At 42.8% G+C, this 27,480-nt stretch overlaps 1 protein-coding gene across 2 annotated transcripts in view; it reads left to right on the top strand.

Annotated features, from left to right (window-relative positions):
- The first annotated feature begins 307 nt into the window (after positions 1-307).
- The window catches only part of AKAP13 (A-kinase anchoring protein 13), a 105,961-nt gene continuing 78,788 nt past the window's right edge, over positions 308-27,480 (top strand). The window contains exons 1-4 of one of the 2 annotated variants that reach the window (XM_074966493.1): positions 308-403; positions 9,860-9,941; positions 17,609-17,745; positions 26,835-27,196. In XM_074966493.1, coding sequence (XP_074822594.1) covers positions 323-403; positions 9,860-9,941; positions 17,609-17,745; positions 26,835-27,196 — 662 coding nt within the window. In that variant the 5' untranslated portion in view covers positions 308-322. Of the gene's footprint in view, positions 404-9,859; positions 9,942-17,608; positions 17,746-26,831; positions 27,197-27,480 lie in introns of both variants that reach the window. The other variant, XM_074966492.1, reaches the window with a different exon arrangement.

Raw genomic sequence — 27,480 nt, 5'->3', positions numbered from 1 at the left:
ACTTAATGTTATTTTTAATTTTCATATTTAGAATAATCTCTCTAAACATATCTGTCTTGTTCGCTATAAATTCTTACGTCATCTGCCTAAGTGACCCTGTGTTCTAAGAAGACTTTTATCAAACAGTCACAGCTCTGGGATTTTCTTTTTCCTGTTAAGAGAATTGGAGAGGCTGATGTGATTCAAAGAACGCTGAGATGCAGGGACTTCTCTGAGCACATATGTGAGAGATTTGGACTGAACGCCTTGCCGAGTTTATCCTGGAGTTAATGGTGGGCTCTGTTCCTCACGTTTTACCTCTGTTTTCCTTTTTTTGGACAAAATGTATGAACGACACAAGAGGCGGTACAGCCTGTGTGACATTTCCAAGGTGGACAGGACTGTAGATGTTGTGTTGTTAAAGGTACAGTATTGTTTGTTTACACTTCCTATTCATTAGTGCTGCTTACTCATCTTGGCTTCATTAATCTACTCCCTGCTGTAAATGCACCCCAAGCAGCCAGATTTCTTGTGCCTCCTTTGAAAGGGGGAGCAGGTTGGAGGCAGCTATCAGGAGGTGACTGTGCAGCTTTTAGATCTCGAGTATTTATTAAAATGATATAACATCAAGTGATTTTGCTCTTGCTATGACAGATACTTTGTATGGTGATAGAGACGTTATGTTAAATATGTCTTTTTCAAGTGCTCTGGCTGTCTGTCATTTCTCCTCTATCAAAATCATCAGTGGTACTGCAAATATTTTGCAAACTTCCCAAGGAGACATGTTGAGTTTTGCTGTATTAAGTTGCTTTTGAACTAAAAATGTTTTTACCCACTGGTCCTCTGCACTTCACCTGGAAGACTGTGTGTTCAGCCCAAAAAGGCATGGTAGGTTTTTTTTGTCAGTGCTACATGGCTCTGGCTGTTGGTTCTGTATAAAACTTTTCTATTTTGGGGGAGAAGGAGAGGAGTTGTTTTTGTTTGTTTAAATGTTTGTTTTGTCTTAAAATGGGTGGAAGAAAGCCTCAGATGCCTCTTGGCTAATTGTCCAGGGCTCTCTCCTCCAATCTAAAATTAGTAAGTACTCCACCAAACGGTATGGTGGCAGTCTGGGAATGTTCTGTCACTGTAACAGCTCTGCTTGGAGCTTGAACAGTTTCCTGGCACAGCGGATGGAAATGGGAAGGCAGCCCAAGTAACTTCATAACACAGCCTGACTTTGATAATCTTAACTCATGGAGGAGAATCACCTTTTTAAAACTGGAGGTGGTGGGGTGCTGGATGGGTAGGTGGTTCCTGCTGCATGGTTGCGTGGCTAATTTTTGTTAGTCGCACTTTATGGCTCCTAGAGTCTTTTTTCCTTTCTGTATGTCAGAGGTAAAAGTGGAAAAACTAAAAAAAAATTTCAATCCAGAATTATAAGCAGTGTAGTTATTTTTTCCATGATATGTTTTCCCAAACGATTCCCTGACCCATCCCACCTGCACTAAGATCAGCCTGGCACTTGCCAACTTGCATTCACCTATAGAAGGATTATTACTTTTGGCTCCCACTTAATGTGTTCTTCCCCCACCCCTAAAAAACCTTTGCTGGTTTTCTTGCCATGTTGGATTTGGTGAATTGTTTTCTAATACTATCTTTAACTATGCTGATTACGAGAAACTGGAAGCCCCTGCAATGCAATCTCTAGACACCCCTCTGAGTCATAGACAAAATAAATGTTCAGACATGTTATACAAAAAGTGCTTTAGCTGTGGTGTTGAATGGTCCCCTACAATAGACAGGCAGCACTGTTACCCACTGACAGATTCAACTGTTTGTTAAAAAGCACAGTCTTTTTGGAAGCTGTGTTTGTCTGCCATGACTGAACTGTTATTTTATACGATTATAGTGAATTCGTATTTCTGAAGTCATCCGTTCCCTAACTTAATTTTTGTTAAGTAAAACTTCGAATTTATAACAAAGTATGGCTCTTGTGAAATCACCCTAATATTTTTCCAATCAGCTTCCAACACTCTGGATGATACTGATTGTTCCTGAAAATGATTCACTGTGTGTGGGGTGCCATGCTAATTCGGGGAACATAGAGACACAAACAACTGGGAATTACAGTAACATTTACCTTGTTTTTAGTGCCTCATGTTTTAATCTGTCATCTATAACACAACCTGAGCTAGTTTTAGAGATGTGGGAGCCCAGTGCAACACCAGGCAAAGTCAATGGCAAATCTTCTGTTGACTTTGATGAGAGCTGGATCAGACCTTTAGGCAAGGAGCGGTTTTTTAATTAAACTATTTATAGAAGGAAGGAGGACTCTCCCAAGTAATTATTTTGGTTTGGGTGGCACACTGTTTCCTTAGCTTCAAGTGTCCAAAGGTCAGATATCAATAGATAAATTAAAGAAAACAAACAAACAAAAATACCCTTCAGTAATAAGTCTGCCTTTGAAATCATGGTGAAGTAGATAATAAGAGAGCGAGTAGCTTTTATATTGGTGCATTGATTTGATTCTCAAAGGACTCTTGAATCAAGGGCTGCCAGTAATGTGTTGGTGTGCCCTTAACCCTGTTGTTGTTTTTTTTTAGGTAGGTGATCTCTGTGACATCAGAAGTAAAAATAGCTGGTAGGGGAATATCATTGGGATAAGCTCTGAACACAGGAGAACTAATGCTGTTTTAGCTACAGAGTATAAATGATGTTGCATTTACATTGGCTGCAACCACTAGTGGGTAAAGTTGCAAAATAATTTCAGTTCTAAACTGATTATTTTTACATGCTCATAACTTTCTTAAGGATTGAACTCTGGGGCTGAATTTTTTCATGTTTAGACTGCCTAAAGCTGTTTTTTGGAAAGTTTGAATCAATACTCATCAGTCATTCTGGGATTCAGAGGGTAAAAATAATTTCCCTGCCTCCCCCTGTTTTAAAAAACAATAATCTGACCTCCTTTTCCTGGGAGCAACTCAAAAATTCCTAGCATTTGAAATTTGGGACCAAAACCTCTTTCCTACTATATGGTCCTGTTGTGTCACTGCAGTAGCACAGAGATTATAAAGCTGGTTTAGTGGGCTACAAGGGGATTCTGACTGTATATAGGAAGTCCTGGATGGCATAGAGCTGACATAGTGATTCTATGCCACCCTCCCTTCCCGGACACCTGTCTAGGAGATGTAGGAGAAGGGGAGCGGTCAGAGTGCCTCTACGATACTTATATCTTCACCTGCCTGAGTGGCTTATTATGGTTCTAGGTAGCATGGTGTAACTTAGGAAGGCTCTGATCCATCTCTAAATTACTCCAGGAACCAGTCCTGCCAGCCATAGGATCAGGGAGCCTCAAAGTATTGGTAACTATCTTTTCTGGGTTCTTATGCTGGTACCCATCATCATTGTGTATGGGTGTCTTACCAATGTATTGATGTAGATACAACCTAGGCATAGCACCCAGATACCTCAGTGATTGGAACCTTACATGTCTATCTGTCTGTTTATCTAGGTATTTATATGTAAATAGGCCTTGATTACCAGTATTTGCTTTGCTAAGTTTTAAAATAACCAATTCAGGACTGAGCAGTCACAGTAAAAAAAATTGCTTTAAATAGCTCACTGTACATTTCACAGTGTCTTTGTAGCTTCATGCTTATGAAACTGTTAGCTCCAGGTCAGAGAACTTAAATTCTGCCTGCAGAGTTTATAAGTTGTATGAGTCAAATAGTTTAGTTTAGGATTTTTTCCCTTGCTTATTTCTTCTCAATCAGAGATACTGAGGGCCAGATCTCCTATTGAGTCACCCATTGATTTTAGTAGAGGTTGAATCAGACCATACATGCAGAAATTAGCAGCAGCGCAATGTGAAGGTATGAAAACAAGCACTTGATATTTTGAAAGTGAATGGACCAGTTTTTCAACCTCTGGTTCAGACAGATTGCTCTGTTCCGTGTATGAGACTGCAAGGGGTTGGGGCAGATGACATTCCGTGCGATAGGTTGTCAGTGCAATTGTCCTTGTAGGACCACTGCAGCCAGCACAATTTAGAGCAATACTTTCTCTATTCTAAATTATGCAGTGGACTGTTTCAGTTCCAGTCTGGCAAGAATTGAAGGGTGTGTGTAAAAGTTTTCTTAGAGCTATCCTTCCCACCTTGGTACAGCTCATAATTAAGCCCAAGGTTTCCAGTTTATCTCCCTCTGAGCATTTAGTTTATAGACCTGTTTTTCTTCAGTAAATAAAAACATTCATGAATTTGTTGGATTTTTGTGCATTACAATCAAATATATGAGATATGCAATGCCCCTTGTGGGAAGGAAGCCTCAACTTTTGGAATTTCCTGTTTTTTGACTGTTCGATTTCAAAGCCATAATGTTGAACTAATGTTAGCTTTTGGGGGTTTGCGGTTTCTGTTTTTTTGGGGGAAGGGGATACATTTAATATGATGTAGGTTTCATTTGTTTTGAACATAGTTTGTTTCTCCAGAGGGAAGCAGAGGGATCACTCAGGTTCGTTTGGGATAATAGGGCATTTTCAGATTGCCTGTAGGTTTCAGATACCTGGAATTTGGAAAGAGGGGAAAATATAAGGCTAGCAGGTGGCTTCCTTGCAGCTCTCACACATCTACGCCACAATGATTTTCAGCAGCAATCTAGTCCCAGATAATGGGGAAGGGATCTCTCTGTGTCAAAAATTAAAACATATTCTTGGCACGTTTATCCACTTTCCCTTTGGAAGATTGTCAAAGGGAATGCTGCAGCCTGAGAATCCCCTGGTGTTAGATTACACAGCAACAATTTACCGAGCAACTGGAAAGGTCTTGTGGTTATAGGAGCCTCTTCCCCGCCCCCTGTTCAAACTACAGTCATTGATAGCCCTGTCTCTTTTGTTCCACTTACTTATTAATATATCCCACAGGCCCTTTTTTGAATACCCGTGCCCCTGGAAACTGGGAGAAATGGCAGTGTTGTTCACTGTACTGTAAGGGTCCGGGCCCTAATCTGGTAAGGATTTATGCACAGACTTAACTTCACGCACCGTGAGTATTTCTACTGAAGTCAAGGGGACAACTCACAGTGCATAAAGTTAAGCACGTGTGCAAGTCATTGCAGGATATGTGTAGTTGTGGGGAACACTTTGAGAATAGAATGGAAATGAGACCTTTCTCCATTAAAACATCTTATAGTGGCCCCAACTATCGTATCTTAGTCATTATTACTCAAGAGTCGCTCCTTTGGGGAATTTAAGGTATGGTTAAACAGGAGCACTCACTGCTGTCTCACTATATGGCTAGTGGTGTGCAACCTGAAGAGCTCTGTTGCAATTCAACCTAGCACCATTAACGTGCATGAGTCTTGCCAACAATCCAGCTTTTGATGGCATTTGTTATGGCAGCTGCTGATCTTAACGAAACTTAACATAACTCTTCTCTTGGAAAGGAAACACTAGGGCCCATGTTCAGGTCTCACACTGATGCACTCCCCAGCAAGAGGGGTAGACGTGAGTGAGAGATGAAGATGGACCTAATCATCTACTGCTTAAGTGCGAGCCCTCTGGGAACGTCTGGTGGCTGTTTGTTTGAAAAGACACAAACTGCAGCAGAAGAGGAAAGTGACAGTGTTTTAAAAGTCTGAGAAGAAGTAACAGAGCCAGTGAAGTGGAACATTACTGACTACAGTAAAGGATGTTAGAGAACTCCACTGAGACACATTGATGAGCACAGGAAAAGGGAGGGAGGGCGCCATTGTGGATCTTTAAAGTGAAAGATCTCTGTGTTTAGCTGAAGGAAATAAGAGCTGGTGGTCACTAATTGTTCCCACATGGTGCAGAATGTAACTTAACAGCCCCTTTTGTCTAGCAGACTGTCTTATGTCTCCTCTTTCTTTTACTCTGCACAGAGGTTTTGGTATTAAGTTGCTTTGGATTTTATATTAAATGTCTGCAGTAAGTTGGCTCTGAGATTCTGGAAGCCACTGCGCACATGTTCCCTGAAAGAAAAATCTAACAGTGCAATGTTTGCACATCCACACTGGTGCCGGCCTAATTGAGTTTTCTTTGGTACTGAGCTGGCTGCTACTCTGCCATATCCACACTCCGGTCCTGTACATACAGCTCTAAAACAAACAAACAAACAAAACCCTCCGGGATACACTTTTTAATTGTTGTGGAGGAGCTTCCTTGATCCGTTCATTGTCTTAAGCAGGTTCAATCCAGTGTATGTAAAAATACCTGGCTTCCTGCTGACCTTTTCCCGAAAGTCTGCATACTGAAGCTCTGTCCATAGAGAATGCTGCAGATTTTCTGCTGTTAAATGGTGCCGTATTATCTCTGCTCCCACACTAGCAACTCAAGATGGAAGCCTCTGGCAGCTCAGAATCAACAAGCTATGATCAGTGTGGGTGCAGAGGGAAAGAAGGGCTTTGAATTTTATGTAGAAATCAGTCTGCCTTCCTGTTCCTAGCATCCCTCGTAAAGAAGCAGAAAGACTGGGGCGAATTAGTTTTAGTGATTGATAATGGTTCGGTGTCCATGATAAAATCTCCAAGTTGCGACAGGAAGGTAGAGCTGAGACTGATTTTGTGTGACCAGCCTCACTTGTCTACCCAGTGCTTCAATATTCAGTCACCGCCGAATGTAAACTTTGGGCTGGGTTTTGATGAGGATGAAGAGGGGCTCTGGTAAGGAAATTTAAGTGGACAGCCCTTTGTTTTGAGTATGTCTGGATCACCCAGTTTCTGTGATCATCAAGCCATCTTCTCTCAAATGCTGCTGCTTTGGCTTTCTATAGTGTAGAGAGCATTCATTTACACAAGTAGTTTTATTTGTTTTTATATTGGTGCATAATAAATATTCTTCCTATGTTAGCACTGTTAAATGAATACTTGGGTGTATTATAAAAACAGAATATATTAAATTAGCTCTAAAAGCAGGTGTAACACCAACAGACCCTGGTCATGAGCGGGCAGGATTGAACCAGGGACCTCTGGAGCTTAGTGCATGAGCCTCCACTGCATAAGCTAAAAGCCAACGGCCTCTTAGCTAAGGCTGTAGAGCAGACTCATTTAACCTTCTCTCTCTCCATAAGTGTCTCAGTGCCACCAGATGGGACACACCACCACACCCAGAAGGTGTGTGGGTTACACAGGCTTGTTAAGGTTTCCCTTCAGTAGCACCCTTTCATTACTTACTTTTTATTAATTAGTTTTAGAATACAACAGTTTAGATACTTGGAAAAGCCACAGACTAGAGAGGATGGAGCTGGCTGGCTAATGGGGAAAAATCACAAATAATTATCTGTTGAAAAAATTGCCAAAATCTGTAATGAATTTGCAGTGATTTTATTCAACTACCTCTGATAGAAAAAGAGAAAATGATAGATAATGATGTTAATCCAACTTAGTGCAAGTTATTCTGTCTCGTGATCAGTCTCTTGATCAGCTCTGCAAACACTGTCTGTTTTCCAAGCATTGTTTGTAGGACAGGACATCGTTGGGTATTATTTTCCTCTCCCTGATGTTGATGTAAATTGGGTGTTATTCCCTTGGTTCTGTGGAGATACACTGGTGTGAAATTGTTGTGAAAGGAGAATCAGGCCCAATATTTGCAAGAGAAGGTTAGGTGCAAGCTAGTATTGAAGGGAGAGACGGTTGGTCCCACACCACAAATAAATGACCACAATGGATTTTCTTCAGAGACATAAGCTTGGGCAAACCTGAATTTATGTTGCCATGTGTGTTTGCAGATAGTTCCTCTAGGTTTGTCAGTGAAAGCCTACGTATCAGTTCCAAAGACATTCTCGTTTGACTTGGAAGAATGGAAGAATATTGCTATGGTATTTAGCTATCTCTATTGTGATGTTCTTAATTGTGAAATATATGCATGTAAATCCAGGAATGGATAGATGCAACTTCTCTGTATTGGACACAGCCTATCAACCTTGCTGCCACATTTGTTCCTGTAGAGTTGAATCAGACACTTAAAAAACTCCAATTTCTAACCAGTGCATATTTAACTTGGTCTATATAATGTTTACAGGCTTTACTAAACCATTTAATTATGTGCTGTGCATCAGTGTTTCCCAGGTATTCGATATGTATGAATGGGACTGTGCCAATCCTTTCCCCTCACCCACATCCACCATGCCTCATGGCTAGTCTATGTGTGTTTAATATTAAATGTCTTGTGTTTTTCATCGTAACCGTCACTTAGACTGGTTGCACGTATGTGAAATCTGAAATATTTAAAGGGCTTCTGGTTCCCACTCTATCTCGGATTCTTCTGTGTCCCTCATTACTGTAGTATCTGAGCATCTTTATTGTATCTCCTCAGAATGCGCCCCTGAGGTGCTATGCTCATTCTGTAGGTGGGGAACTGAGGCACGGAGTGAGTAGTGACTTGCCCAAGGTCTCGCAGGAAGTGGAGCTGGGAATTGAGCCTGGGTCTCCTGAGTCTAAAGCTAGCACTGTAAACACTGTAAAAAGAAAAGGAGTACTTGTGGCACCTTAGAGACTAACCAGTTTATTTGAGCATAAGCTTTCGTGAGCTACAGCTCACTTCATCGGATGCAAGTAAACCTGTAAACACTGTGTCATCCTTCCTGTCCACTCAAGCAGGATCTCTCCCTGATCTTGGGAAATGATCTAGTATGTTTGGACATTTCATTAGCCACTTAAACACATATCCTATCACTTTGTGAGTTAATTTTGAGATTCTTTTGGCCCAGGAGGCAATAGGAAAGCCGTATAACATTAGGGTTGTTTGTTGTATGTAATTATATTATAGTAAGATTTAGCCAGGACATCAGAGCAGGATGCCTAACGCTTTTCCAGGATGCCTAATGCTGATTTTTATTTTATTTTTTTTACTTCTATCACTTTACCAGCTGGCTCTGCTATGGCACTGGTCAGTTAAGAGGTGGCAGATGTCCTAATCTAGTTCCAAACCCACCCTTCTGACGTTCTCTACATTAGTGGCAGAGAGCGCTGAAGTGTGATGAAAATATTGCATCATCTTTTTCTTCTCTCTGCTAAGTTCTGAGGATCCATTACAATGGATATTTCAGTCTGCTTGTAGCTTAGGAACAGAACCAGACCTCTGGTGTCAGTCACTGGCAGCAACGTAATGCCCTGCCCCCAGAAGTTCCCTCTGGTTGTCTCTGCCTCCCTGGCGGCTCCCCCAGCCCTCCCTGCTGCAGAACTTTCCAAAGAAAAAGGCCAACCTTTTAAATCAAATAACCAACAGTTTCGCTCAGTCATGCCTGATTCCCAGCCGAATCCCAGGACTGCGTTTGACTTTTGGGGAGATGGTTCCTCTCGGCTCCACTTCCCCGTCTGAAGTGTTTGCAGCAGCTGAGGCCCTGCCAGCTTCTGAGACCGTTCCTCAGAGCTAGACCAAGAAAATCCAAAGGCAAAAGGAAACAGAGGTGGACATTGGCACCCAAAGATGTGGTGTTGTCTCACTAAGGGGAATGTCCCCTCCCGTGCAGCAGGAGAAATCATTGTGCTTTTTCCTCACAGTATAGTTAACGCAATCTGTAATTCGGGGAAGTGGAATTAAATTAATCAGGCTGTGGGGGCTGTCTCAAATGGTGGGAACTACTGGGAAGTGGGGAATTCCCCTGCTGCCAGAGACTGACAGGTCATGTTCTGCCCCCAAGCCTCAAGCAGGCCAAAGTACCCTAGGTAATGGAGCTGTGGACCTTAATACATTGCTTTCTCAGTGCTGGAAAGTGGAAATGGTCCTAAAATCTTCAAATCAGCACAGTGCCACTGGTGGGAAAGTTCAGACAGGTCTCCATGCAGCAAGAGCACTATGCCCTTAAAGCAGGAGCGGTGCACTCCCTAAAATGGCCTCACTGTCGACATTTACTTATTTGGCCTACTTTCTGCTCTTTCAGATAAACCGTGAAAGCTGGTGTTCAATAGAGCCATGTTCAGATCCGTCACTGCTGGAGCCAACGCAAACTCATGAATCTAGAGGTAAGTAGAATGCTGTGCACCCAATCCCTTTGTTCAAGGAGCTGAGACACCAGTCTCTTTCCTTACAATTAACCTTCTACCAGGGGCGTATCCTTCTTTCCCTCCTTTTCTTTCTCTCCTCTTTCCCATCACCATAAAATAAAAACATGCACAAATGGGCGAAAAGGGCACATGTAATTATTAGCCGATTGTTCCTGTGCTTATATGACTGGTACTGAGACATCCAGCTAGATAGCCCATCTTCTCATGATGCAATTCTGTGTTAAAATATTTATTCACTTATTTGATTCTTAAATAAAATTTAGGGGTGCATGGGTGTATAGATTATAGCCAAGCCTTTAAAAAATGGGTGCCTCAAATTAGGTTCCTAAATGCGTATTGAGACACCTAAATCAGTAGCCTGATCTTTCAAAAGTATGAGGCAGCCAGCAGCCTCCATTGATTCCCAGGATTCAGGGAGAAGAAAGGTGGTTCAAAGCCATCTTTCCCACCCCCGCCCCTGAGCAGTGCTGAGTTTATGATCATTTATGCTGTTTAATATTTGCCCTTCCTTCCACATGGACAGAAAAACTAGCCTGGCCTGTTTCAGCGCACATTGATATCCCAGATAAGAGGGAACGTTTCCTGTCTTCTAATACTTGTGTTTAAAACAGCATAAATTGGAGTAGTTTTTCTGGTCCCTTAATGGTGGCTTTGAAGTGGACTTTTCTTACAGCGGCCATTTCTTGCTTCTTTTTTTTTTTTTCATTAAAGAAATTACACTTGAGGAGGGGTTGAGATGTGGAGAAGGAGGGGTATTACCTTGTTTTCAGTGATGAGTTGGAAGATAAGGGTAACTCTCCTGAGTGTGCATTATTGGCCAACAGCAACACTCTGGTTAGTGCATTAACGTTCTGCCTCTGCTTCCTGCTGAATAATGCACTTAGACGTGCACTGTCGTGTCATGACACCCCTCGCATCAGATCCTGGAGTGAAGTAGCGAGCTGTCTGGTTGATCCTGGGCATGCTGACCAAGCAACATGTTGACTGAAGTATCCATTGCAAATCCATACATAGGTCGGAAGATTTGTCACCGCAATTCTTTTTATCAAAGATCACAGAGCATTCATGATCAATGTAGTAAAGGTCACGGATTTAGTGACTGCTCCATGATCTTTTATTTAAAAAAAAAAAAAAAAAAAGCCCTGTCAAATGAACCACCCCAGCACTGCAACCCTGTTTTGGGCCAGGTGAGGAGGGAAGGCCGTGGAGCTGGGGTGAGGGGTGGTGGGAGAGGGAGCCGGAGAGCAAGCCCACCCCAAACTCACTCCAGGCGGCGGTGGCTCCTGTGTCCCAGGGTTGGGCCTTGGGGTTGAGAGCGAGCCCACCCTACACTTATCCCGGGCAGCAGTGGCTCCTGTGTCCTGTGGGGTTGGGCCCCGCTCCCTGCTGTGTGTGTTGCAGTTTGGCTCATGGAGTCACAGAGCTGCTGAGGTTTGGCCCTGCCACCCTTCTGACACGACCCACCTGGAGCCTTCCTGCATGGAAGTCACAGCCAAACAGAGAAGTTAGAGTATCTGTGATGTTTTCAGCAAAGTGACAAACCTGCAGCCCTAACTATATGTCTGCAGTTTCCTGAGGTGGCAATGTAATTGTCCTGATGAATTCTCATAACAGTCTAGTGTCTGCCCAAGCTCATGCATTCCTTCAATTGGAACTTCATCATCTGCTTCAAAAATGTGAGATGTTTCTTAAGTGAAATTAGTTAAACTATTTTTTTCATTGAGGATACAGCCTTGAAGCTCACCCTCTGTGCAAGACCAAAGTGCTGTTAAGAGGGGGTGATGTGGGTAGTTAAGTGACCAGGGGTCTATCCAGGTTCAGCTTCTGGCCCCTATTAGATAAAATAAAACTCTTTTAAAAACTAGACTTTCCCTGGGGAAACACTTGATAGTAATCCACCATATCAGTGAGATAATAAGCATCGTCTAAACAGTCAATAATTCCACTCCTGAGTCCCCCCAGATTGATGGGCAATAGCAAGCATCAATCCTTTCATTGCCTTCCTGTCTCTTATTACGTCAGTTTAAGCTCCTTGCGTGCATTTTCAAAGTTCATCTGAATTTCACCCCCATTTACGTCTCCTAATAATCCTATCTCTTAGCTGCTTCTTCTGTCTCCTTTTAACCACCCTCAACTGTATTTTCTTTCATATGTCCCGCTATTCTTAGAACGGCCTAGCACTCCCAAGATGCACTCAGCCTCCTCTTTCAGTTGCACTTCTTTCATGAGACCTTCCAACGTGGCTTGCCATCTTTTGCATATGTGGTTTCCCTGTGGGTTGTATTTGCCTCTGTGAAGTTGATTTTCAGTTCCTCAAGGCAGAGCCTGTGTGCTCTGTGTTTGCAAAATGCCTTTACACATAGCACTCCATTACTCCATAAATAATGAAAACAGGGCACACCAAATCTACCACTGATCTGACTGTGGGAGTGTTGGTGTTACCGTCTCTGAAGCCAGTGTATGTACTCCAGCTTCTCCGCTTCTGTCCCTTTCTGAAGTGGTGTGGTTACTGCACAAACGCTTCCAGGATCACAGTAGCAACACAGCTCCTGACTGAGCTGCAATTCTGCGGGATGGGAGGAGGGACAAGGAAGAATGCAGGTGCGTCTCTCCCCTTTAGGCAAATGTCTGACAGAATGTGACAGAGATGAAACCAATAGAGTTCTACAGACATTAACTTAACAACCAGTAGAATTCAATACTACTGCAGAGGGCATTCTGCGCCAAAAATGAAAAATTCTGCGCACAATATTTTAAAATTCTGCAAGTTTTATTTGTCAAATAAATGTGGAAGCTCCAGCATGGCATTAGGGAGCACAGTCCACTGGCTGCACAGAGATGGGAGATCACTGTGCAGCTTCCCCTCCTCCCCCCACCCCAGGACACGGACTCAGCTGTGAGGTTGCACCCAACTCTGACACAGTGCAAGTAACGGGCCTGCCCCAGAAACACCCCGCGGCCCTGCCCCTCCATACCAGGTGTGGGCAGGCAGGCCCAGCAAGGCAGGATCCAAGTGTGGAGAGGCTTAGTGTGGGGGGGCAGGTGTGGGTTGAGAGGGTTCTGTGTGGGGCAATCTGGGTGTGGGCAGCTCAGTGGGGGAACCAGGTCTGGGGGGGATCTGGATGCACAGGGGCTTGTTGAGGGGTTCTAGGCGCAACTGTAATGGGACACTGCAGGGGGGTCCAGGTGAAGGTGGCTGGGGCTCAGCGGGGGGGACAACTAGGTGCAGGGAGGGATAGAGGTCAGCGGGGGGTGCAGGTGTGGGGAGCTCTGGAAGGGATCCAGATGCTGGGGGGAGTGGGACTCAGTGGAGTGGGGCTCCAGGTGTAGCTGGTTGGGGCTCGGTAGGGTGGGGATTTGGGTGTGGAGGGCTCGTTGGGGTGCTCCAAGTGCTGGGGGAGTAGGGCTCGTCGGGGGGGTTCTGGGTGTGGGCGGGGTGAGATACGGTGGGAGGGTCTGGGTATGAGGTGGTCTCGATGCCCAGAGGTTGGGCAGATGCAGGAGCAGCTCCCTGTATAGTGATCCCTGCCCCTGCAGCTGAGGAGCAATGGTTGCAGGAAGTGTGGGATGGGGGGGGAGTTTGCAGAGCTTCCTACAGCTGGGGGAGAAATCAGGGGGTGGATCTGATGCGGCCCTGGATGCTGTGCAAGAGAAGAGGAAGTCCCGTCCTCCTCAGCCCAGCCGGGACTATCAGCTGAGCCCAGTGCAGGGTAGTAGCCACCAGCCGTGTCTTCCCCAGTCCCGCCCCTTGCCCCACAGTGATTTACTTCTCTGCCGGCTGCCATGGGCACGCAAAACATGCTGCTGGGGAGGCTTGCATGACGGCTCATGTGGCTTCCCTTTGCTTCCCCATCCAAAAGTCATTTTTGTGCAGGGAAGCAAAGAAATCTGTGGGGCACATAAATTCTGTGCATTTGCAGTGGCACAGAATTTCTCCAAGAGTACAGTATGGAATTGAATCCTATCAAATTTGCTAGTAGAGCCAGAGCTCACTTAAATTTTATAGGATCATTAAAAACAACCACCTATAGAAAGGTTTCAGAGTAGCAGCCGTGTTAGTCTGTATCCGCCAAAAGAAAAGGAGTACTTGTGGCACCTTAGAGACTAACACATTTATTTGAGCAGGAAAGCTTATGCTCAAATAAATTTGTTAGTCTCTAAGGTGCCACAAGTACTCCTTTTCTTTTCACCTATAGAAAGGTTCTCATTTAATATTCTTATAAAAAACATATAGGTTGCTTGAATACATTGAGATCTATGATTTTCCCCATGGATCTCAGTGTAAGCATTCAGTTAGAGGGCTACGCCTTCTCCCTCCTTTAACTCTCCCCCATTTTGACGGGATGATGCTGTGTTAATTCTGTGCAGTGAACTGCTTGGAATTTTCCTTCCCATGGGTTTTTAGTTTGATTTGTATTTGTCTCCATATGATGCACATAAAAATGCACCCAGTGTCATTTTATTTTCATATGCGTCGCCATGGAGAGAGACACACACACACATATGAGCAGAGTTAAACTATAAATCATTTATCCGCAGTAAGTACATGACGTATATGTGATGAGAGTCATCCATCTAGTTCTGTTAAGGCATTGTCATAGTGTCGTCACCAGGGCTTATCAGATCATGGTGTAGGAGTGTGGAGTCCCAAATTGTGCAACATGTGTACAGTTTAAAAAAATCAATAAATAAAGTGCCCCTAAAAAGGGGAGAGAATTCTTCCAAACAGCCTTTGGATTTGGAAAGTTCTCAGCACAGCTGGGATGAGGTATGTGTCAGGTTCCTCCTCCCCCCATTGTTTCTTGAAAGAAAGAAACTCCTTCCTTTTCCACCCTCTCATGCCCCTCTGTTGGCCCTGCTGTCCGGTTTAATGCCTGTTCTGATTTATTTTCTGGGCGAGGTATCCGTCCATTGGCGAATCTGGAGCTTCCCTGTGAATTTTCCATCAGAACGTCTCTGGGCCTGTTTGTTTTTCCGTCTGGAATGTGGACATGCTCTGTTAAATTGCCAGCTGGATTGACCGGGATGTTGGCTCTCAGTCTGTTACAGCTTCTCTTTTTTCCTTTTCTCTCTTCCCCCCACAAAGTTGTGGAAAAGAGGTTCAGATTTTCCGGGTTACTGAAAGGGGAGAAGGAGTGGGGAACAGCCACACCTAGTACAATAAGTACTTTTCCTTTTCTCTGTGGTTTGGAAACTCATCTCTGGATTATTGGTGTTTCCAGCCTTATTTTCTTTCTTGAGCATAATTACAGTACCACAGGGAACATCTTAATCTCCATTAGTGGAAAACCGTTTTCTAGGGAAGCATTCGTTGTATCTGAGTGCTTTCAAAAGAGCATTTTTTTCATACTCTTTGAACTTTCCACTATTCTTCTTTTGCGCAATAACTATCAAGCTGTCTCCATTTCCCACTAGCCGGGGACACAGATGGAAATAGGTGGACCCATGCTGTTCCTGGATGTAATGGCTCAGTGCTGGTGCCAGGGGCGGATGGTTGGCTGTTTAATGCTCTCTCTCCACCACCACCAAAAGCCAAGCATGTCACTACCACAACATAGTCATCCCTCAATGACTCAGTAGACTATACAGTGCAGCCAGCCTTCATTTTGGCATCTCTTCTCCTGTCACATATTCACTGAGTGAACTCCCCTCGATCAGCTGAGAAGTACTGAGTTTACATGCACTATTTAGCTAGAGTTGAGTTTTGAATTAGGACCATGTGAACATAGGCTCGTGGGAGACCTTTGCAGTGCAACTTGCTTGGAAATTGTTTCCTCTGATAGTCCTTATCCCTTGTGCAGAGGCTGGCTACAGCTGGCGTAATAATATTTGTATTACCGTAGCACCTAGGACACCTACTTATTGTCCAGGACCCTGTTGTGCTAGGCGCTGTACAAACACAGGAGCAATAGATGGTCCCTGCTCCAAGAGGCTTACTTTTGAAGTAGAGCTGTCGGGGGCGGGTTCAGCCCTAGGCTGGCCCAAGGTAGAGACAAAGGTGGCTTATGGCTACTCTCCCCATCCCAAACCCACTTCAGCTACGCAGAGTATAAGTATGACACAGCTGAGGGTTGTGCACGATAGATGTAATTTAAAAGTGAATACATGTTTCATTCAAGCAGATACCATCAAAATGTGTTTATCTGCCTAGGTTAGGGCCAGATGTTTAACTAAAACAATATTTTAGTTAAAAATATTTTTATGGAAAATTGGTTTTTTGCTAAAATGAAAATGTTCATAGAAAGTGCCTGCTTTTCTCAACGATTTTCAATTTTTTTCATAAAAAAAATAGAAACTAAATTGTTCGGTTTTTGGCTAAACATTTTTTGGTTGCCAAAGGCTGAAGATATTTTGATTTTCAGGTTTTGGGTTTTTGAATGAAATGTTGACATTTTGCACTGAAATATCAACAGCAACAAACGTTTTTGTTAGCTTTTAAAAAAATTATGGAGGGGAGGTAATCCCTTTCAGATCAGCTGTACTCTAGGTGTTCATCCTGGGCTCAGCACGAGGATAATGAAAGGTAGAGGCAATTTGTGAAAACATGCATTAGGTTGAAATGGATTTATTTTTAATTTATAAAATGTCTCTAACGATCAAATTCCAGGTGCAAGTACAAAATTTAAAAAATACATGAATTCTAAATAACTTAATCTCTTAAGAGAGCCTACCTTTCTCCAAGATGTGGGAAATCATCCTCAAATTCTCCTGCTAAGCACAAAATAAATCCTAACCTTGGCTTTAAGGAATTAAATGGAATCGACTTTCTCTGATATTGAGAAAGAGGAGCACACGTTTCACTTACAGATGCTTTACGCCTAGTGAATATGAGCCTAATTCTGCTCTCATTTAAGTCAGAGGTAAGCCCCTTATTGAGTTCAGTGGAGTCTGAATTGGTCCCCAAATGTATACTGTATATGTACCGGCAGCATATACTACAGGTACGAATATGTGTTTTTCATGGCATGTCGATTTTACACAGATGCACTTGTGCCACTTCAGGTATATCTACCCAGCAGCTGGGAGGGTGATTCCCACCTTGGATAAACATACATGCACGAGCTCTGCTTGCTAAGAATAGCAGTGTGGCCACAGCGTCACAAGCAGCGGCTTGGTCTAGCCACCCAAGTATGTACCCAGGGGTTCGGATGGGATTGTCCTTGTGCAGCTAGCCCAAGCTGTTGCCTGTGACGCTGTGGCCACAGAGCTAATTTTAGTGCACTAGCTGTAGCAGAGCTGGCGTGTGTATGTCTGTCTGTGCTGGAAATCACCCTCCCACGTACTGTGTAGACAGAGTCTGAGAAGTGCTAAAGAAGGCGTTCTAAACTGTTGAATAAAATGTTAAAAACCTGCTCTGACTTTCTGGGAGGTGCACGCAGAGTGTGACACAAACACTTGTTTGTAAAGTGGGTTGCACACTTGTGGCCTGTGTAAATAAGTCAATAGCAAGTAGCTGACGTGACCAGTGCTGCTGTCCACAACCAATTGCAGGTATGATGCCCTCTCTAGTGATTTTATGGAGTTTGTTTTTGTACCTCAGCAAAAATGAGAGGTGGCTGCATGTGACTGCAAAAGAAAAGGCCAGGTTGTCACTCATTCTGGTGTTTTGTTGTTTGTTTCCCCAGAATGTGAACATTTCCTGGAGGATGGGCTGAGTGGAGACTGTGCCTCATCGCAGGGTGTCCTGAAAAGAGAAACTGGAATCGAGTCTGAACTCTTCTCTTTGCCTGGCGATGGGATGGATGACATCGTCTTTGGAAAGGTAGGGCTGTCTCAGAAGGCCAGCTTACCGCTCCGGGGGGCCTTGATCCGGACGACCCTCCCCATTGATTTTGGGGGAGTTCTGCCTATGTAACAACTGGTGATAAGTAACTGGAACTTGTGTAGCTACAGCTACAGTGATGCTCAAAAGGGACATGTTTGCTGTGGTTTGCACAACGTTTTATTGATTTCCAGCAGGGTTCCTTAAAGGGCAATAATTTGATTTTAACTTTCTGCAGATCAATCAAACACAACGGGAAGAGTTGAAAAGGTACACTTTCTTTCAAGGCCTCTAATAAGGGTTGCACAGAGGCTATGAAATCCAGTGTTACAAATGTTACATTTTCTCCTACAAACAGAGACCTCCTGCAAAGCACTGAGGTTTCCATTGGCCTCCTCTGCACTGTATACTATGGTTTTTTGGAGAACCAGTGTGATTCCATCACTTCAGTGAGAGTATGTTAAAAGGAAGAAAACACTCACTCTGGATACGGAGGGCCAATTGAACCAGTGCTGAGTGGCATGGTAACATTGCCAGGCAGTAGCAATATAAGTGACAGTAATAGCTCTAGTTCTTGGATGTTTTTGAGTGACTGTGCTTCCAGTTTGCTATGGGGCCCAAACATCCCGAGAGTCATCATTGGCCTGATGAGGATGAGGGTGAAAACCAAGATACAAGATCAGACTCTTAAATATGAGTTGGTTTGTTTCAGAATCTGCCTTGGGTCTACTGCTTCCTGGACCAGGACAGCCTGGTATATCTTGAGAAGCAGAAACCACCCACCCTCAAATACTTCCAGCTGACCAATTTATAATGTTAAGCTGTTTGCCATCACCCACTCTACCTGGTGAAAGGATAGCATAGCAGGGGAAAGGGTGCCTCAGGAAAAAATGCTCCAGAATGAGAAGGCTCGCTAGGCTCCTGTGAACAACCATCTGTGTGTATATAGTGAAGCTTAGAATTCTTCACAGATTGTTATTTATCATCTGTAGCCATCCCATGTCTATCTGCTATGCAGACATGTGTTTCCTGTCTTGAGTAACGGGAAGTTGGGGCGATTTTCATGCAAACTTCCAGAGAAATGCATTTAACAAACTGAATGTCTCCTTTGGTTAAATCAAGGCAGATGATGGCGAACATTTTCCAACAGAATGGGAAAGATCACGGCCTGGGCTAAGTGATCTCATGTGCTATAAATGCACTGGAAAGTCACCGTTAATGAATGTGGCAGGGCGTGGAGCTCACCAGCCTTTCCCTTTCCCATCTCACTCGCGAAATGGGGGAGGGGTGACTTGTCTCTATATAGGGCTTTGCTCCGGGCGGAGCAGAGCATTGTCTCCAATTATCCCATTCAGGGAGTTGCACGAGTTACAGAGTTCAGCATTGCTCATTATTTGAGTCTGATCTTAATAACGTTGTTCATGGAGGTGGCAGTGGGGAGTTAAAGTATATAATGGCAAAACGTTTTACTTTCCCCCCCATGTTATAGGGTGTGTTTACCAAAATATAACCCACAAAAATGGAGTCTCAAAATGACACAGTAATCCAAAATGGCAGGAGTGTCACAGGGGAAGGAAACATCAAGGTGCGGGGCCGAGGGAAGTGTGCATGTGGGATATATGATTTTTTGATGGCTCCGTTACAGCGACAGGGCAAGTACTGAGATCATTGTTTCATTTGCAGAATGGGAAGCTCTTATCAAATCAGTGTTCTGAGTCTTTCCCATTATGCAGTGGATTGCATCTAGGGATGGGTACAACTGAAAAGGTTTAGCAATTTAGTTTGGAAGCTTATTCAAACCTGAAATGACTTACTTGACCTTTGCCTTACAAGCACTTTTGTCTCCCCATTGCTAACCCTCCAAATCTAAACAGAAGGGTTCCCTTTTCCCTATCTCTCTCCTTCCTATATGTCTGGCACCTCTTTACTACATTTGTGCCTCCATCCATTGTATATTTATAAATACCAGAAGCTTTCATCGATACCATTAAGCTTTCAGTAGCTTTTTCTGGTTTTCATTTATCTTTTTTTCCAAGAGATTGGAATTAGAGATGGGAAAAATCAGTTTTAAAAAGAAAGTGTTTTTGAACATGCATTCGAATGAGGGCTGAACTCAATCAGATGGCATTTGTGGCCGTGTTTGCTCACTTTTCACAAACATTAGTACCAGCATGTTTTGTCCATAAATAAGTTTTCAAAATGGAAAGTGCTGTGAATATTGACATATTTCAGAGAAATGATGGTGAAAATATGCATTTACACAAGTATTGATGTTTAAATGGCCATCTTAAAAGTGTGTGTGGGTTTGGGAGTCATCCAGCTCTGGAGCACAGCCAAGATCATGTAACTTAGGTGAGCAAAGACACAGCATAAATAGAGAGCTATTCATAGCAAATCCTGAGTGGTAGTCACAGCAAATAGTTTATGAGCTACCCATAATGTTCACGGAACTCATTCAGCAAATGTTGTAAACATTGTAAAAATCAGAATCTGCTCACTGCCCTGCTTCTTGTCATGTTTGTACACAAACAGCAAGGGGTTAAATTTATTAAGTATATCCTAGACCATTCTCTCAATTCAAGTTCCGAATGTTGATGAGTTCTGGTTTAGGAATTGAAGATTAAGGGCTTGTCAAAACTACCCACCTGAATTGGTGGGCAGTGATCGATCCAGCGGGGGTTGATTTATCATGTCTAGTATAGATGCGATAAATGAACCGCTGAGGGCTCTTCCTTCGAGTCCGGTATTCCACCAGAACAAGGAGCGCAAGCAGAGTCGATGGGAGAGCCGTCAGCTGTCGACTTACCGCAGTGAAGACCACACGGTAAGTAGATCTAAGTACGTCGACTTCAGCTACGCTATTCAAGTAGCTGAAGTTGCGTATCTTAGATTGACCCCTGCGTGGTAGTGTAGACAAACTCTAATTTGTGCAGGGGAGAGAGACTATCAAAATACAGACAGGTCAGGCTAGAAATTCTGTGACATGTGCACACCAGTTCTTATGTATCAGGGTCTGTGTTAAATTTATAGAAAATACTGCGGAAAAGGTGCAGGGATAAAAAAAAAATCGAGTGGAAAGTGGAGAGACTGAAAAATAAATACAGACTTAATTTAAAAAAGAAACAAAGAAGAGAGAAAAATCCTAGTGAACAAGCACAGCATACACTGTAGGTCATCTGCTTATAGCCTGTCTGTCTTAGAGCTAGTGAGGTAGTTCTGTCCCTAGTAATGAGAACAGGCTTCCCTTTATCCAGGTCAGTATTGTTTTAATTGAATTGCGGTGGAGTCGGGGGGAAGAGGAATAGATTTAAACTATAGAAGAAAAAAGTTTGTAAACTACTTGTGTGAACAACAACAAAAACCCAAACAAAACAAAGAGCATGTGAGGGTCTCAAAACCTCGAGCACTTTGATGTTGCCCCATTCCTGATTATTATTATTCTAAAGTTCCTGTTTCTCCTTTGGATGGAGTTACACTTGAACTGCTTGCTGCAGCAGCTGTTTGCTGCATGAAACGTCCATTCTTCATAGCAAGAGTTACTATACAAATACTCAGTGAAGTGAACGATAGCACTGGCTGGAAATCCAATATTAGTTGTTTAATATAGTCAGGAAACTGTAGGCAGAGCAGGCCCATGGCTATATGGAGCCTCCTGTGAACATCAGAAATTCTTGTAGTCTCCACAAGATTGTTAACATTTCATCCATTTTAAGCCCTGCTTCTGTTCAGGGGCTCCAGAGGCTTGAGGTCCTCTGAGCAGTCCATCTCTGTGAGATGCCTGGGACTGCAACTGACTATAGGTGTGTGTATATATGTTCTCATTACTGTGTGTTTTACCCATCTCCTATATTGTTCTGATTGGCACATGCAGGGTTGAGCATCACGCGCCAAAGAAACAAGAGCTTCTCAGTTAGAGGCCCTATCATCAAAGCACGACTTGTTTCTTCAGATACTTTGCAGTTGCTGGCATCCAAGAGTCATTTACACAATGAGCCCTAAGACTCCAGCAAAATGTCAGGCTCTATTCTAGTGTTTATTCCCATAGCCTAGTCATCCTCCTCCTCCTTCTCTAAAGAGCTATCTGTGCAGTAGGCAGATATTGCAACATTCTCTTCTGTGAATGATTAATGTTGTCAAAGGTAATTTCCTGTCGTCTGTGTAACTCTATCTTCCTGGGGCATAACTAGTATTGCTTGCTCATCTTAGCTTTTAAGCTCCCATTGACACTTAAAGTCACCATGCAGCTTGTGAACCTGCCCTTGCAGATATTATTAAGCAGATTATCTCTGAGAACCAGAGGTCACACCTGAGACTCTATTCCTTATCTTTTTTGAGCCACACAGCAGTCTTACAATTTAAGCTGTGGTACACTGCATACAACTAGAAAAGGAAGAGAAATCCTGTGGAGTATATCCTAAAGCTTCCAATCTTGCACACAGTTGGGCAGTAGATAGGGAGTCAGTGATATGTAGAGATGTACAATGATCATTTTCATGAGTAGACAGTTTGGCCTTCACTTCCCAAAATGCTAATATGATTTAGGATTCCCCCAAAGACTTCCTCATGGGTGATGGCCCCATCTCACTAATTTTCTTTTCCTTCATCTATGATCTCTTTCTTTTCCCCAGAAGCTTCCACACTCCCCTGAACAACAGCATAAACGAAACAAAGGAAACTGTGTGTTTCTAAATTTAATGTTAAGACCCTCCCATTTTTTGGCACGTATTAAGACCACATGACATTATTCTGGGGTTTTAAAATTCCCATCACCTTAATTAATCTGCTGTCCTTAAAAAGTTCCCAGGAGCTAGTGTATGATGATGTGGGATTTTGTTTTTTTAATTAGCTAACACTTGGGAGCCACGGTCATTGCTAGTTTAGTAATCACCCCCAACAGTGGGTCATCAGCAGGGTTAGAATTGAGCACCTAAGTTCATTAGCTGGAAGAAATAGTGGTCTGGACCTGCCACTACAGTGGGGTTGCATAGCATAGTTTTCAAGTTCTATTAACATAGATTTTTTTTTTAATCTACTGTGATGGCTAAATTTAAAAAAAAAAAACCCTCTGTGTAGTGGTGGTGATGAATAGCTTATGACTATCAGGGCTTGTGATATTGAGAGGTTCCAGCGTTGTGTTGTGTGTGTTGCTTTCTGCGTTTGCATCATTATCTAGGGAATTTACATGCAACCGATAGGTGAGGCTAAAAGAGGATGTTTTGTTAATGGAGTGGAGGGACATTTTCTGCATTCCAAGTTTTGAAATTTTGTACAGGTTTTTCCAACATGATGATTCCCATCCACATGTACAATCCCCTGTGCTGTACCATTCTCGTTTTTAAGCAGTCAGTTATCATTGTTATTCCTAGTGCAGCTCTTATGGTTTTCTAATTAGCTATTCAAATTAGGGAGAGTAGACATGATGGGTCTAGTCCAGGGATCGGCAACCTTTGGTACACGGCCTGTCAGGGAAATCCGCTTGCGGGCCGGGCCGGTTTGCTTACCTGCAGCGTCCGCACGTTCGGCCGATCGCAGATCCCAATGGCCATGTTTCGCTGCTCCAGGCCAATGACGGGCTGCATGCCAAAGGTTGCCTGATCCCTGCCCTACTTGCTTTTCGGCAAACAAGAAGTTAACTTCCTTAGACCGTGCGGATTACAGGCTGGGTTTAGGAAGGAAGGCCCAATCAGGCTTCCACACGCTAAGAACAGCTAGTTAAGGAAAGGAAGGTTCTTGAGAAGCCAGGAACCAACGCTCCATTGTCTTGGGAATGGGCTGTCACCCAGACTCTGCTCTGTGTGTGTTTGTTTTTAGTTTACGTAAAACCATGTTTTGTGTCTCTAATTGTAACTGTAACCCTCAAAACTTGAAGAATAAATTTGAGCAGGAAACCTTTTTGGCTGACAGATTGTTTCTTCCATTACTGAAGCAACAGCCCACTCCAACAGATATTTTAAAGGTATTTAACTCAGTAACAGCAACAATGAGGTTAATTTTTAGGTAAAACAAAATCACTGAATAAAAGGTGAGCCTCCTACAGTTGTTTAGTTCCTCTGTTAATCTTCATTGGAGCTGAAAAGTTGTTTTATGCTTTTCCTTAAAAGCTAACTCTTGTCTGCTATGTATGGATATTAAAGATAGTACTTTTTATCAGAATAGGATTTTTTCACAGCACCCTTAGCCAAAACATTCCTTCCCCAAACTGTTGTGTGATGCACTGAATGCCCTTGACCACCACCAAAGAGGCTGCATTTCAGTGATACTGCATGTATATAATTTGTAAAGCACCTTGGGATGTATGTATAATAATATTATTTGCACTGAACTCATCTAGAAAGGAATTGGATTCATATCTGACCAACAGATCGCTTGGACAGCTTAACTTTTATTTCACATTTAAATAATAATGATAATTCCTATACAGCACTTTTCATTTATAAATCTCAAACCATTTTACAGAGGAGGGGTCAGTATCATTATCACCATTTTACAGATTGAGAAGCTGAGACTCAGGGAGGTGAAGTGTCTTGTTCAAGATCACCCATTGGCAGACCTGGGAATGGAATCCAAGTTTCCTGTGTCCCAGTCTGGTGCTATATCCACTAGGCCACATTTGGTCCCTGTTAGTTTTGGCTCTTTAAAATTCTTTGTCTTACAAGAAGGGAGTGTCTTTTTTAAAATAGGAAATCAGTGTTATTTAGGAGAACTTTTCCTGAAGAACAGGAGGGATATTAGAGCCATGACTGTACGCTGCAGGCTCAAGCAACTTGTACCTTGTTTTTTTTACTAAACCAGTCTAAGAGATGAAGGCAAAACCATAAATGGACCAAATGTATTTCACATTTTTAAATTATATTTTGATTCTATCCAGCTGTAATTTAAGAAACAAGCAAGTGCATATATGAAGGAAAGTAATTCTGATTTTTTTAAAATAGGGATGTTTTGTTTTAGTAAATTATTTCCATTTGGAAAATAAAAATCCCTTTGCCTGTTTTGGAGTTAGACAGCAAAACATAGTAATTTAGCAATTGTGCACTATATGCATTCATTTTGCATCCAGGATTAATGTCCTTTAACTAACTGCACCCTTCTGGTGGTCAGCCAGGATGCAATCTTCCTTCCCTTCAGGGACACCGCCCTAATTATGACAACAGCTTCCTGTGACCCGGGAAAGAAACCAACTATTTCCTTCTCTAATAAAGTATTGTTCTCATCATAACTACTAAGTAATTTGTCTGGATTTAGGCAGTTCAATAAACTCCCATCATGACATGCAAATGCTAGCTACCATCCATGATGTAAAAAAAAAAAAAAAAATCAGTGACTTTATCAGGCTGCTTCTCCAGTTATTTTCTGTTTTTATTTTGTTTCACCCCAAACCGCATTTTAATAATATACTGTAATATACTTTTTCTAACACTACATCATAATTTTGTCACTGGAATATATTTACACAAAAATTATCTTTAATGGCCGATATTCCTTATCATGACACACAGTTCACTGAATTATTTCAACCAAAAATATATACTTACAGTGCGGGGGGGAAAGTATTACTCATGCAGTCTCCTCTGTGGATATTGGCTTTTGATGGATGTGTTTGGGGGTAAGAATGTGGAAGCATTTCTTTAATACATGTCTTAAAAAATGTATCTTGTACTTATTAAACGGATGCAAGAAGCAGGGCTAATGCCCACCAAACTTGTCAGTAAATTTTGAAGTATTTTACCAATGACTGTTTTCAAACACCTCATACTCCCTTTTTAATTGCCATAGCAGCTTTTAGCTGATATTTTTGTTCTGATACAAATGCAGAACAGAAATATGCAGGATCTGGAGTGGTCTAATTGCCTGATTTTTAAAGAGCCCACAATGCTGGACTTTGAGATGCCCCATAGTGGGAATGTGGTAATGGCGTTTGTGTTCATGTTCATCCCTGTTGTCTGTTACATTTGTAAAGGCACATCTCTCATCTGACAATTGAATTTGGTATTTTGTTATCTTTTTGCAAATGAGATTTGACAGAGTGCAGCTCCCTGAATGCTCAGTTCCTAGTGAGTATCAGTGAGCCTGCTAGTTGAAAGCAGTTAGCCACTGTGGCTTTGGTGAATAGTCCATTATATACGACTGGATGGATCATTCTGAATATTATTATTTTAAATGATACAGTGCTGGGCTCTGCAGGAGTATACATTGAAACTTCCACATTGGCCTTTTGTCTGAAAGTGATATCATCAACATGCTTGTGTTTTTTATACTAGCCACCGGGAACACAGGATAATCACAGACTTGCTTTAGGATGTATTGTCAGAATGTGGCCGATAGCCAAATAGAGCTAGCTTGGGTTCCACTTACTGCTTTTGGAGCAAACTAAACCCAAGATTACAGTATGAATAAAGACCCGTCCCACAAGGCGGCCAGTCCTGTGGAACAGTATTTTTCAATTATAGTTGGATTTGACAAATGCTGAAAATCCTGACGTTAACTTTTTGATAAATGGAAGGTGGTTGGGGGAGGGGACTAATCCTTTTGTGTGTGTGTGTGTGTGTGTTTGTTTATGCTACTGACTAATGTTCAGTTTGTGCTGTATGGTGCAGTGGAACAGTACATTAGCCTTTCTGCTGTAATAACTAGAAGCTACAAATCTGGTTCAGCTCATACAAAGAGGACTGAGTTTGCTGACTGAAGTCATATGACCTAGCAATCATCTGTGCCCATCATTTAAACTACATAAGTATTTGGCAGGCTTACAAATCTTTGCCTGGTAAAAGGCTTTAGGATTGGAAATGCAGGAGAAGCTACAGTGTAGGGTTACGATGCATTGACAGAACTGTGAGAGGGACATTAGTAGAATAGCAGGAAGTGCTGTAGTGTCAGGATTGGATTGTGTTGGCAGAACTGAGTAGAGAGCCCAACTTTACAATAGCAGGATGAGTTATTGGGTAGGATAAGACAAGAGAGCAAAGTTGTAGAGGGTGACTTACACAAAAAAGAAGAAACAGGCCTAGCTTTTGTGATGACTGGCTCTGGCCAGGGCTATCAGTTGAGACCTCTCTTAGCTAAGGTTCATGTTTTTATTTTTGCTATAGCAGCCTGAAGAGGAACCGTGTGCTTGTGATGTCACCAGTTACAGCTCATCAGCAGATGACACAGTGTCTTTGGAGAGGAATTCCTCCCTTGGGAGTGACATATCCCTTCCACATGCCCTAAACCTCAACAGGCCTAAGGAGAGGCACACTGTGGATGGCAGCTGCATTAACATGGGAGCCGCAGGGGGACGGGAGAGTGAACTTGGTGGCTCAGGCGAGATGGAAGAAGAGATGGACAGTATTACAGAAGTGCCTGCCCACTCCTCTGTCTTAAGAAATTCCATGCGACCACTGTCACCATTCCGACGGCACAGCTGGGGGCCAGGGAAGAATGCTGCCAATGAGGCAGAAATCAATCACAGGAGGTGAGTGAAGGGTTCTTTAAAGCTGTTTATACACACACAAGCACATGCATGTGGGCTTTGTGGTTGGCATTTGAAGGATGTGCAAAAACACAGAAAAGTGAGGTCATTCTATGAACTCTGAGGAAAGAGAGAGAGAACCACCTATTACCAAAAAGAAAATACCCCTCAAACAAACTAATCTTCCTGATTTTAATTACATGTTGAATTAAAAGTACTTTATGTCTACAATATATTTTAGCTTTTCAGAGGACTTAGGTCCTTATCTAAAGCCCATTGAAGTGAAT

The sequence above is a fragment of the Natator depressus genome, chromosome 10, assembly GCF_965152275.1.
Source record: "Natator depressus isolate rNatDep1 chromosome 10, rNatDep2.hap1, whole genome shotgun sequence".
Classification (NCBI taxonomy): Eukaryota; Metazoa; Chordata; order Testudines; family Cheloniidae; genus Natator; species Natator depressus.
The sequence above is the reverse complement of the archived record's forward strand: the minus strand, read 5'-3'. Positions and strand labels throughout refer to the sequence as shown.